Source organism: Barbus barbus (genome assembly GCF_936440315.1).
Source record: "Barbus barbus genome assembly, chromosome: 49".
NCBI lineage: Eukaryota > Metazoa > Chordata > Actinopteri > Cypriniformes > Cyprinidae > Barbus > Barbus barbus.
Window position 1 is genome coordinate 15,234,964 of NC_136727.1, and position 13,803 is coordinate 15,248,766.

Consider the following 13,803-nt stretch of genomic DNA (forward strand, 5'->3'; position numbering starts at 1 on the left):
ACAATTATTTGCATTTTAACTTCATTAATGCCTGATGCAAACTTTCAAGATTTAAGTCATATTTCAAGATTGATACATAAGGCTGGTAGGATTTTTAATCAAGAAAATTAATACTATTTTGCAAGTCTCTATTATAAATTTTATACTATGCAATCATATTCATATTGCATAGATATTTATCATGTTTACTGTGATATGTTTTGTGTATTTCCTGTCTATGTAGACTGTTTCAAATCAGTCTCTTTTGAGGTTGGTTTCAGTAAGTATGCTGCCTTTGAAAAAACTGCCAATGTAGGCAGCAAGAGCGCTGAGTTTTGGAACAGAGAGGAAGTGTCAAGCGTTTGTTGTCTTTATCGGAACGAATCCCAACAGAAACATCCTCTGTTCTGGTTTGGGTTCATTGACCACTGTTTTATTTGACGGTGTTCTTTTCTGCTTTTCTATCTGTAGCAGAATGGCTCTTTTATATCTTCAGTCTGTTAAATATCTGGTGGTGGACAGACTTTGTTGTCAGCAGTTTCAGAGACCGCCAACCCTTTGTTATCCCGTCCATGTTTGGCTTTTGTCTTAATGCGATGTTTTCCTTCTCTCTTTCTTTTATAGATCACAGATGAAGGCTTCTCTGTACCACTGAAAGGTATTTATAACTAATAATCTTTTTTTTTTCTTTTCTTTTTTTTCTTCTTTTAGACAATAAATATTGGGGATGGAGAAATTAGGAAAGAGAAAGAACCTAGAAAGTCACCTGACCATTAAAGTGGACCATAAATCTGTTCTTGATTGTTATATCAGGGCTCAACAATAAGGACTAGCTTTATATTTAATTATTTCAAAACATATTTACATCTAATTACAAAAACATATATACATGTATACATACTATAATTGTATACATTAAAATAATTGTAAAAATATATATATTTAAAATTTTGTATGTCTGTGCATTTAATTATACAAGCTTTTAAAACTTATATTTTTTAGAATTAAAGAAAAAAACTACAAGTTTAATTATAAATGTCAATAAAAGGATTTAATAGTATTTAATATTATATTTAATAATTAACTAATAAATGATATCTACCTAATTGTGTAAATAAAAAATTGAAAATAAATATAAAACATACATCTAGTAAAGTAGACTGTAAATATTATAAATGTAAATATAAAATAAATGTGTAATATTTTATAATATATTACATCTAATTATACAGAATTAAAAATAAAAGTTAAAATAATAATTATAATAATAAAACATTAGTTTAAAAATGACAAACGTAGATCAATAACTCATTTTATGCTAAATTGAATGATTATCTAATTATACATAATATTGTTTTTACATATTTAAAAAATATATAAATTAAATTGTAGTTTAAAAATGGTGTGTAAATAAATAATTTCATATTTTAGTAATATATTTAATAATATATAATTACTAAAAATATATTTTAGTAATATTTTTAATAATATATTTACATCTTATTATCTTAGTTTATAAAGCCAGAATAATATGCAGGCATTAAATGTGAAATGTGGTCAGTTTGGTTTACTTCTCTTGATGAAGTCTGTCAACAAGTTGCTGAATGTTAAAGCATAAACATACTGGAATTAGCTCTAGCATGTGTGTGTGAGACTATTAAAGTATTAATTTATTCAGTGTGGTGCTCATGCTGGGAAGAGCAGTGAAAAACTAGACTCGTTTAAACAGGTGTTTTGTGTTATATTGCATGACACGTGCACATTAGCAGCGAGTAATTTATTGTGAAACCAATATAGAATCCAGACACCCAGTGAGCAAATCTGATTGCTAATACAAAGTTTATGTATCAAAACCCCAATGCTGTGCTGTGGTGCTGCCTCGTGTGGTGAAGAAGTGTAATTACACCAATCGGCTCACTGGATGGGCGTCCAGCAGAGTTCTTTGACCCTTCACCTTGTTTTGTCTCTCCTCAACTGTCTGTGACCCTCTGTCTCTCCCTCCTCGCTCTTAGTTTCACCGCTAAGACGGCTCAGATTAAGACTCTATTTATGTGTGTGAGACAGAGGAAGAGCAGAGAACTTGTTTGCGTGACTTCAGTCATCCCCGTATTACTGAATGCATTCAATAGAGCACCTGTGTGTGTATAAGATGCTTATGAGGGTTTCAGACAAGTGCGTCTCTATTCTTAGCTTTCTAGGGTCTTTGTGCGTAAGCTACCCACTCGAGAGACATTAAAACAAATCATTTTAACAAGGCCATCCTGTTTCGGAAGCCAAAAAGAGCATTTTATCAAGCCTTTGTGATGAATCTGTGGCAGTTTGTTACTAGTGTTGACGTATGCTAGTGTGTGCCTAAAAGTTAATCAATGTCAGTTGCTGTTTGAAATCCCTTTTACGTGCATAATGTGACATATTTCTGAGCGAAAGAGGATATTTGTCAAGAAGAAAAATGTGGTGGGACATCGTGTGATGGGATCGTGATAAACGGGGGCTAAATATCAGAACGTACCAATGCTAGTTCACACTGTGTTCATTTAAATGAGACTATCCTGTTTCAAGGGACAAAGAGAGCATTTTATCAAGTTTGTGACACAGTTAGCTACTAGCATTGACGTACGTACACAAATGTGCACCTAAAAGTTATTCAACCTAATGTCAGTTGCTATTCGAAACCATTTTATATGAATAATGTGCGTTTTTCTGAGGGAACGAGGACGTTTGAGAAGAAAAACAAAAAAAAAGGTTGGACACTTCTTGTGGCTGTTAGCTATTAGCATTGATGTACATGTGCTAGTGCGCACCTAAAAGTTAGTCAAGCTAATGTCAGTTGCTGTTTGAACCCCATTTTATATGAATAATGTGACGTTTTTTTTCTTTTCTTTTTTTCTGAGGGAAAGAGGATATTTGGCAAGAAAAAAATGTGGTTGGACATTTCTAGTGGCTGTTAGCTATTAGCATTGATGTACATATGCTAGTGTGCGTCAAGTCAATGTCAGTTGTTGTTTGAAACACATTTTACTTGTGGAATGTGACAGGAGGGAAAGAGGATATTTGACAAGAAAAAACATATTTGGCGGGAAAGTACATCGTGACAAATAGGCACTAAATAGCAGAATGTACCAATGCTAGTTGGTAATTATAATTATATTGTGAGATATATATATATCGTCTGCGATAATATCGTAATTGTTGTTTTAACAATGTGCAATTTGACATTATCGAGTATTTTGCAAAAACCAAACAAAACACCCCTAGAAGTCTAGACTAGAGCGTGTGTGCATTCACTGCATGCATGATTCAGTCTATTAAAATGCATTAAAAATGATCACAAAATTCAAGATATGAGGGCAGAAAATGTATATATATAAATCATTTCATATAGTTACAATCACACGAAGAGTGCCGTTTTTTTGTTCAAAAATAAGCATGATTGTGATATTGTTTTTATACAACAGTTCAATAAACAATAAGTTGATATTAAGACACTTACGTTTTAGACACCATATTGCCTGTTTTTGCTCCATTGCGCCAACAAAAAATAATTCCAAACAGCCACAGCGCAGTTTTTTGCATCTCTGAACAACATGACAATGTTTAGTTCCTGAATGAATCAACCGTTTAAAAGATTCGGTTCATTCGCAATGACTCACTTAACAGTGACTTGCTGCCACCTACTGGCGATCTTAATTTCACATTCAAAGTATCGGTTCATTTTAAAATAATTTCAAATATCAGTATTTAATGTTTTATGTTTAAAATATCAAAACATTATGCATTTGTAACTGCAGGTCAAAGCACTCCATGTCCCTCTGAGCTGCAAACAGTGTGTAAACGCATCTAAAGGCCACTTCAGACGCAACTTCTGCAAAGATTAATTTTGTTGATACTGGTTTCATTTGTTTGGTAACAGCCTAAATGTCTTATTAGTCTAATTTACTGATTAAATGTAACAATTTGACTCAAAAGATGCATACTTTAAGAAAGAATTGCTTTAATAAAGGTCAAATTGCTTTAAGGTAAAAAAGGTACAAATCTATTTAAACTTATATGAAAAGATAAATTTCTGTCACTGATGTGAACTGACCACACAGAATCTGAAGAATATCAAAAACTGCAGCTGTCCACAGAAGTCAGATATCAGCACAATAACACAATCGGCAAAATATCGTCTAATTATCGTTATCGAAAAAATCCCCAAAAATATAGAGAGATCTTTTTTTTTTTTCAATATCGCACACCCCTAACTATAACGATGATGACACAAGAACGATATTGTTGGAATTGCTTTCAGAACTTTTTTTTGTTTTAGTGATAAATGATAACCTTGACAGCCAATCAGAATCCACCAGACTTTAAAGAATTTGAAGCAGATGATGACAAAACTGCAGCTTGCGATTCTAATTGCAATTTGTCCATTGGTTAAATTTAACGATAATATAGCTATCATTAAATTTAACGTAACCCTGCATCTGGAAATGTCTGTTTATATAGTAGGTGAAAAACAATATGTGAAAAGAGTAGACTATCCAAATTTGTAGCATTCATTATAACATAGACAAAAAGTTCTCGAATGACGTACTGCTTCTGACAAAATTTCGAAGTGCGCAACTGATCGACACTTTACTATGCCATGAAGCCTTAGGAGAGGAGTTGTGAATGTGCAAGTCACATGACGATGACAGCATTTTTAAGTATATTGGCCAGTTTTGATTTTATGTCAACTTTTAGCTACATATTTCAAATCAACAAAAAAACAGACCACAAATATTGATGAATTGACAGATTTTTCCAATACAATGCTGTCTAAAATGAAAGTCTGTTTGTCACTGGACTTGTAATGGTGGTGATTTTGATTTAAATCTTTTTGAGTCTGTTCACCAAAAAGATTCGTTCAGTGACTCTTTGGCTATCTTTTTGCATATTTTGAGAAAAACATTGAATCGTGTACTCATCAGTTTTGTTTTTACTAGGGATGTCATTTTCGATTGTTTGTTTGAATGACTCTTTGAAAAGAAGCACATTAAGATTATAGTTCACCAAAGCTTCATCATGCTATATTTACAATATCTGTGACCAAAGTCGAATAATCCTGCTTGTTTTTTGTATTTGCAGGTGCTGATGGGGAGGGTGAGGTAGCCGTTAGCATGTCGTGCTCTGAGCTGCTCTTGTATGGTGTATGGGACGGCGGACTGGCCCGTGACGGCAGTTTGTTATCGAGCACGGAGGAGCCTGCACCTTCTCTCCTCTTCCTCACGGTGTCAGATGCTCAAGCCAGGCTGCTTCAGAAAGAGCTGTCTGTGCTGCACAGCGTACACACTTCAGGTGAGGCCTGCACTGGAGCATTCTGGGTAGGGATACATTTGAGCTGAAAGTTATGCTTTTCTGGATGGAAATAAAAGTTATTTTTGTCCTCTTGTGTAATGAAGAAACACATTTCACAAATGACAATTAATACAGACCATAATACAGTCCATCAAAAATGCAGCTGTAGTTATTGCACTTTTGTAGAGCACAAGGCACTGTTATAAATTATAAAGCAGCACCTGCTCTAAATTCTGATTGGATGCAGCATATCTGTACAGTAAATACAAACAAATAAAATGTATGTAATTTAAAAAAAAAATAATTAAATTAAACGCACACACCTTTTAACACACATCAGTTGAATCTTTCAAAATATTAAAAATGTATTTTATATCAGTGTGCCAAGTTGCAACATTACTTGGAAAATTTTAACTAGAACTGCATATTTTAATTAATTGTTTTCTTAAATACTTTTTTTTTTTAATTGTGAATTATTTTTTTCTTTATTGTAAAAGTAACAATAAAAAATATTGTTGTTGTTATTATTATTGTTATTATTATTACAATTATTATTATTACAATGCATTTTGAATTTAAATTTTATTTAAAAAATTGTAATTAGATTTTCCCCAAATTAATATATTATTGTTAATAATAATAGTAAATTTATTATTATTATTTAAAAGTGCAATATTACTACTAATAATAATTTTATTTTATGTTATTTTATTATTAAAAATGTTCATATTTATTCAATCATTGTTTAATATTTTAATTTAATTTAATCTGATTTATTAATAATAATAATAATAAATATTATTTTATTATAAAAAAATTGAAATTTCAAATCAAAATCAATTGTACAACCCTACTGTAAACAGCTTGATTGGTGTGCTGTAATACTCTGCAGAAAAAAAAAGTTTATTGTGGCTCATTATCAATAACAATTTCAATAGATAATATTTATACAAAAAAGTAACTTAATACATTTTAATAATGATAATAATAACATAGAACAACGGTCCAAAAGCCTGCTTCTTATAACTTTATAGTAAAGATTGAACCATATTTGCTCATTGGCTGTGATTATCACCTCACATTCAGTTTGCACAGGCAAATTAATCAAGCTCTTCTTAGTACACACACAAACACACACACCCTTGATCTTTGTAATGAGAATGCTGCTGGCATGGTGAACCAGTCTTAATGGCACCATGCGGTTATTGCAGCAGTCGGAGCTCATGTGACGAGCCGTCATCCATTGAGTATTAAGATATTCCCTGCAGTGTGTGTGAACCGCAAACAGGTGTGTGTGTGTGATTGAAGTGGCCGCCATTTAAAATATTAATTCATTCAGTCTGGTGCTATGTGCTTGGCATTCTAGCAAGGAGGAAAGCTTTTTTTATTTTTTTATATTATTCATTTTTATAAATTTTTGCCAACCAGTGAGAATTTCTGGATGGATCTTCAAGCATCTGAGCCGAGTTAAACACTGCAGATAAACAAATAAGACAAACTAAATGAATAAAAATAATTGAAGAATGTGGTTTCTATTTTTCTATTCTGTTTCCAGGACAGGCCTGTCCGTTCGTCCTGCTGGTGTTGACTGGCCAGTTGGAGGATCTTCAGGCGGCTCTGTTGGCATCTCTCATGGATGTGATTGGCCTGCGATATGGTCAGAGAGATTTGAGTAACTCTCTGTCCTGGTCAGACGGACTGAATCGGCTTCATTGCCACGCATGGGGTGAACATCTCCTGTACCTGCTGGGACAAAACATGAATGACGCTGGACAGGACACGGCAAAGGTCAGTTCATCTGTCTCTCTATCCATCTGTTCATTCATGCATCCCTTTGTTGGTCATCCGTCTCTCTAATCTATTCCATCTACTTGTTGATTTCATTGTCCGTCCTTTTTCCATTCATCCATTCATTTAGTTTGATGTTTGTCCATCCATCTATTCATTTTTGCATCCATTCACCTTTCCATCCTTTTGTCTGTCCATCCATTTTTTGTTTCTTTCTGTCCTTCCATCTGTTTATTTTACTGTCCATCCATCCTTCAGGTTCTTTCATTCTTTCATCTTTTCTTATGGTGTGTTCACACCAAATGCAAATTTAATTACATACGTCAATACAAAGCTGGACGACGCAAACTGCGCATCCCGTTTGCCACCAACACAAAATATTCGCCTCAATCGCGTCTTCCACGCAAGTTGAAAAATTTCAACTCGAGCGGAAAATTCACATGATCTCGCTGGAGGTGGCTGTCATCCAAACGCAGTTCCTGGAGAATGACACTGAAATTCACCGAGTGATCACACAATGTTTTTATTTGCGCAAGTAATCTAGAGCGAGTGGCACGATGTGCATATTCGCTTTGCATTTGGTGTGAACACAACATTGAGTTTCTTTCATCTTCTTTCATTCTTTTCTCCATTATTTGTCCTTTCATCTGTTCTTTTGTCCATCTATCCAGGCATTCATTCATTCCTTCCATCCATCAATACTTTGTCTGTCTGTCTTCATTGCCCATCTACCTGTTCCTTTTTTTTGTCCTTCCATCTATTTCCATCTTTTCATTTTTTCTGTCCATCCTTCAGTTTCTGTCACCCATTCATCTATTTTTTTAGTTTCTTTAATTTTTAATCCAATTTTTGTCCATTGATTCAGTCATTCATCCATACATCATTCATTCATTTGTCCATCTATCCATTATTCATCCATCCTTAATTCCTTTGTCTGTCCATTCATTCTTTAATTCATCCATCCAATTTATTTGTCTATCCATTTTTGTTTATATATCAGTCCGCCCATCTTTTCCTTTTTTCATTACATCCGTCACTTTCTTTCATCTATTTAAAAAAATAAATAAAATTGTTTCTTAAATCTTTAATTCATTTTGTCCATTAAATCATTAATTTGGTAATTTATCCATACATTGTTCATTCCGTTATCCATCCTTAATTTCTTTATCTTTCTATTCATTTGTCCATCAATCCATTACCGTCCATCATTCCTTTATCCATCCATCCATCCATCCATCAATCCTTTATTCCTTTGCCCGTCAATCATCCATCCACATCCATCTTTCCTTCATTCCTTTGTCTATCTGTCCATTCATCTGTCCATCTGTCATTCCTTTTTCTCTCTGGACATTCATTTGTCCTTCTATACATCCAGCCATTCATTTGCCACCTCTCCATTGCTTCCTCTTACAATGTTCAATGGGTTGGCCAGGCGTGATCGAGGCACCAGTGGAATTATACGGCCCAATATAAGAGCAGGAGTGAGGTTAGCCATGGGCCATGGAGGCTGTGCTGGTGTGTAGATATAGGACAGAGAAGGAAACTTGGCTACCTTTACGGATAGTAGCTTCCCGCTCTCTCGGGTTCTGTGGAAGTGGCCGCTGTGTCACTCTCTCCAGAGGATTTATGATGTGGGCGGGGGCTCATAGCTGCTGTATTTTGGGGATCCTACAACTTTAGTATGTATGTGGGTCTTTTTTTGGGGCAACATCTGCGTGTGGGTGTCAGGACTCTTGGGGCGTGACACGTTTCTTTCTTTTTCTGTTTCAGTAGTGCCAGCTGGCAAAAATGGAAGTAGGCCACCTCAGACGCATTCTCCTTTCTTTCTTTTCTTGCGTTTTACGAGCTGGCTCAGCGCTCAACAGAGATGGAGCCCGCTTAGTCGCCCTAAACAGGCAGCACATGGCGTCGCTCTTCTCACTTTTCATTTTCCTTCTTCTGAACCCATATCGCCCTCAAGTCTACTGGCACTTTGAGTCCATCATGTTTGCTCTCTTTACATTTTCCCAACCTATATTTACAATCCTCTTTTGAACAAAATCAAATGTAATTTGCACGCTTGAATGGAAATCATCCGAGTATCCAAACCTGTTCACCTTCTCCCAGCCAATGAGAAGGTCAGTAGGTTTGGATACTCCAGCCACAGGCAGTTGGAGTATCTGCAGCTGTTTCAATTCCGATCTGACCTGATTCACTTTTTCCCAGCAGGAGAACACAAGTGGGACCAGCAGCTGGCTAAGAGAGCCAACAGTCAGAAGACCCCTCCGGAGCCATAGCCGGCAACAGAGCTCACCACGCAGGTACTGGATTTGATGTTTCATGCCATGAGACCCCAAATAAGATGACACCTAAAATATGAAGGGAGCTATATATTTTCATGCATACAGGTTAATTGAAAATGTTTAAATTATATAATGTGGTGATAGAGTGCTGCAGTGATGACTTATTCTTGTAGGCCAGCCAAGTAGTTCACATCACACTGGTTCCTTCAACAAAAACAATTTATTTTCATTGGCTTTTGTATTATTGCAGAAAATAATTTTAGAATTTAGAATTTGTGAAGCTTAGTAAATGAAGGGGAGTAAATGACTTCAGCATGACCTGTTCAAGGTTTAGTTTACCCAAAAATTTAAATTTTTGTGTGAAAACTGTGTAAGAAATTGTTGAATAATCATTATTTTTGTTTGCGCACAAAATAATTCTTATAGCTTCATAACATTACTGTTGAACCACTGATGTCACATGGACTATTTTATCAATTTCCTAACTATCTTTCTGGGCCTTGAACGTGTCAGTTGCATTTCTGCCTAGGTAGGGTCAGAAAGTTCTCGGATTTCATAAAACATATCTTAATTTGTGTGAACAATAGTCTTACGGGTTTGGAACGACACAAGGGTGAGTAATTAATGACAGAAATTTCATTTTTGGGTGAACTAACCTTTTCAGTCTTGTTCAGCCACTTCATGGAAACTGCCTTTTTCAAGACAAGTAAAAGCTTTGAAAAAATCACAAGGTGGTATTACTGATGCAATTTATTTTGTAGAATAGAATGTGAACATATATTCTGCTTGTGTTAACCACAGAACTTCAGACATTCAACCAAAAACCCATTCAGAAAAAAACATTCATTTCAGGATAATGGAACCAGAAGTGCTAAAATGCCCTACAAAAATGTCATCCCACCATCACTCTATTCTTTTCTTTGCGGAACTAAAAATTGGCTTTTTATATTGTCAGTGCACTAAAGTCAAAAGAAATATTATAGATATAACAAATCAAACAACAAAACCAGTCTTTAGAAAGTGGAATACAACCATAATTATGTACAATTCTATAAATATTACCTTTTTCTGACATTTGTTGTGGACCACTTAATGCCCCTTATATAATAAACTTAAGGAGATAAATCGGTCAAATAACAGATACAACAGTTTAAATAACTTATTTGTTTCAAAGACAATTTTTTTTATACATATTCATATATATCCATTGTCTTTTGCACAATTGAAGAGAGGAAACTTGTTTCTATACTTGCCCTAAATTTTGCAATTCAGTTTGGTGCCACTAGAGGTGCAGAAGTGAAACACTTCACCTTTAATTTCTTCTTTGAAGGCGGTGATTAAGCCATAAGCTCAGTAGTTGGAACCCAAATGTTGACATTCCCTGGCCCTTCTAAGAGGTTTCCATACCACTAACTTTCCATCAAGTTGTTGAAGTTTCCATACAGGCAGTGAAATTTAGATTTAATTCGTAAGTCAATATTGATATGTCATGATCAGCGCAGAGGATTGTATTTTTGGAAGCTGAAGTTACATTTTCTATGAGGAGCTTGTTTGAACTTTTTCCACCAGGCTGATCCAGTACCCGCCTCCCCCCTCCAAGGGCGGCATTACCGTGACAACCGAGGACCTGGAGTGCCTCAAGGATGGCGAGTTTCTCAATGACGTCATCATCGACTTCTACCTCAAGTGAGTCTGACGGTACATATGAGGGTTTCAGCTTGTAAAATTAGATCGGATATTTTCCCTAATATTAAATACTCCCTTCAGGTACCTTCTGTTGGAAAGAGCCGACGAAGATGTGGCCAAAAGATCTCACATCTTCAGCAGCTTCTTCTACAAGCAACTAACTCGGAAAAATACTAGCTGCCCTGAAAACACTGGCAGCACGTAAGAAATCACCGTTTATAGTGTGTTTATACAGGATTTAAAGAGACAGTACACCCAAAAATGCAAGTTAAAGGGATAGTACACCCAAAACTGAAAGATTCCCCATAATGTACTCACCCTCAAGCTATCCTTCTTTCAGACGAATACAATCAGAGATAAATTAAAAAATATCCTGGCTCTTCCGAGTTTTATCATGGCAGTGAATGGGCGTTGAGATTTTGAAGCCCAAAAAAGTGCATCTATCCATCATAAAAAGTGCCTCACACGGCTCTGGGGTGCTATTAAAGGCCTCCTGAAGTGAATCGATGCATTTTTTTAAGAAAAATATCCATATTTAAAACTTTATAAACCGTAATCTTTAGCTTCTGCTAGCTGTTGTACACATGTTCACGAGAGAGGGGCGTTCCAGTGGATGAAGTAGGATGTAGTAGGGTTAGGTGATGTCTACAAAATGAGCATCGGACGATGTCTATAGTAAAATCATCGGGGGGATTTAGGGGGTGTGCCCAAAGCGTTAATTCATGTTCAGAAAGACAGAGAAACACATAACGATTGCTCACGGTTGCCTGTTACATTACAGTAGGCTACATAAAATTTCACTTACCACATAAACAGTGTAAGGAGAGATGACTGAGGACCATGGCGAATGGTTTGCAGATCCTCAGCACCACTGACAAACATCTAATTTTGTAAAATGTGTGGTAAGTACTGCCGCTCCGTAGTATAAACAGAGTAGCTCGCGTGATCGTGAATCTCAAAAGTGAAACTAAAAAGCGATCGTGCATTCAAAAGCAGTTTCAATGTCAGGCATAACAGCAGCTCCCTGTTGCCCGCAATTAAATACAAAACAGTATAATTACCCAACGATATAACTGCGAGCGAAAGTATTGAACTTTGTATTTTCCTCCCATCTCGTATTTATTCCTTTTAGGGGTTCCGTAGTGCACGTAATTTTCTGGGGGGGGTATTGATGTCCGCTCAACATCACGATGTCTATCAGCCATCGGCGATGGAAGATGGCATCGTCTATCGGCCCAACCCTAGGATGTAGACATATCGTAAATCATGAGTAATTTTCATTTTTGGGTGAACTTTTCCTTTAATGTAACTTTAAGGAATTTTTTTCTAATTTGTATGTTTCTTGCTAATGTAAATGACTGTGTGGTGTTTTTCCACAGAGCCCCGTACAGACGACATCAGAGAGTGAGAACATGGACCCGTCACGTGGACATCTTTAGCAAAGACTACCTTTTTATACCCGTAAATCAGGAGTAAGTGGGGAATTTAAATTTAAAACCCACACATGCATAATTCAGATAGACACTAAAGATTGGATAAAATATTATTTTTTATTATTCATCTTTAATTATATTATTACTATTTATTATTTAATTATTAGTTGTTGTTTTTGTTTTGTTTTTTTATAATATGGAATGAAGTATACACTAGGTACGATTTTTTTAATGTCTCACCAAGGCTGCATTTATTGAATTAAAAACACAGTAAAACATTAATATTGTGATATAATATAGCAATTTAAAATAACTGTTTTCTATCTGAATATATAATTAAAATGTAATTTATTTCTGTGATCAAAACTGAATTTTCAGCATCAGTGCACCACTCTTCCGTGCCACATGATCTTCAGAAATCATTCTAATATGCTGATTTGCCGCTAATATGCTGATTTGTTATTCTGCTTATTTCTGATGAGACATTTAGGATTCCTTTATATATTCAAAGCATTAAACATAATATGGAACAAATATTTTGTAACATTGATTCAGCAAGGATGCATTAAATTGATCAAAGTATTAATTTCTTTCAAAAAATCTTTTGAATACTAGTTTGTTTATTTATAATCAGTATTTCAGGAGCATCACCATTCTGTCTTTGGAACAGATCAAGCTTTCAATAATGAAACTCAGACTAAATGTGCACTTTTAACGTCAGAGAGCTTTGCAAAGCCTCGCAAATAGTTAAGACATCTCAAACACACTTTACAGAATGTTCTTTTGTTAAGTAGCTGGGATGCATGTTGATGCTTGTGTAGATGTTTGATATCTGAGGACAACAGAGCATGTTGGATTGAGCTCCATGAACAAGAGGATAAATCACAGCAACAAGTCTGTATTGCCAAACTGCGAGAGAGCAGGCAATTCCGGTGTGGTACTCCATGTTCCCATAAAAGCAAATTGCCACGCAGGACACACACTGTACTTGGACATGCACACTCTCGCACAGTACGACATAGCACAGATGATTCACAAACTTGGGAATGTCCATCGTCCCAGTTTAGGGTTTAGCAGATCTTGTGCTAGGACTTGGTGATAAAGTATTTTTACGATGGTTATGCTGGTGATTTATGATTTTAAGCAACATTTGTATTGATGCACTTTTATTTGGCCAGTGTAAGTGCACTATTAAATTAGATCCGCAGTCTTTAGTTAAGTTGGTAAGTTTCCATGAATCAGTTACATTCTTATGAATTAATTTGGTTATGTCTGGAGAAAACATCCTTATTTAAGCTTCATAATAAATCAGA

At 35.3% G+C, this 13,803-nt stretch overlaps 1 protein-coding gene across 4 annotated transcripts in view; it reads left to right on the top strand.

The window, feature by feature from the left end:
• Positions 1 to 13,803, top strand: part of LOC306867352 (sentrin-specific protease 7-like) — a 44,173-nt gene that overhangs the window by 15,442 nt on the left and 14,928 nt on the right. For 2 of the 4 annotated variants that reach the window (XM_079412958.1, XM_079412956.1), the window contains exons 10-16: positions 604 to 637; positions 5,092 to 5,301; positions 6,857 to 7,089; positions 9,295 to 9,389; positions 10,941 to 11,057; positions 11,139 to 11,258; positions 12,437 to 12,529. In XM_079412958.1, coding sequence (XP_079269084.1) covers positions 604 to 637; positions 5,092 to 5,301; positions 6,857 to 7,089; positions 9,295 to 9,389; positions 10,941 to 11,057; positions 11,139 to 11,258; positions 12,437 to 12,529 — 902 coding nt within the window. The remainder of the gene's footprint in view (positions 1 to 603; positions 638 to 5,091; positions 5,302 to 6,856; positions 7,090 to 9,294; positions 9,390 to 10,940; positions 11,058 to 11,138; positions 11,259 to 12,436; positions 12,530 to 13,803) is intronic. The other 2 variants (XM_079412959.1, XM_079412957.1) reach the window with 1 other exon arrangement.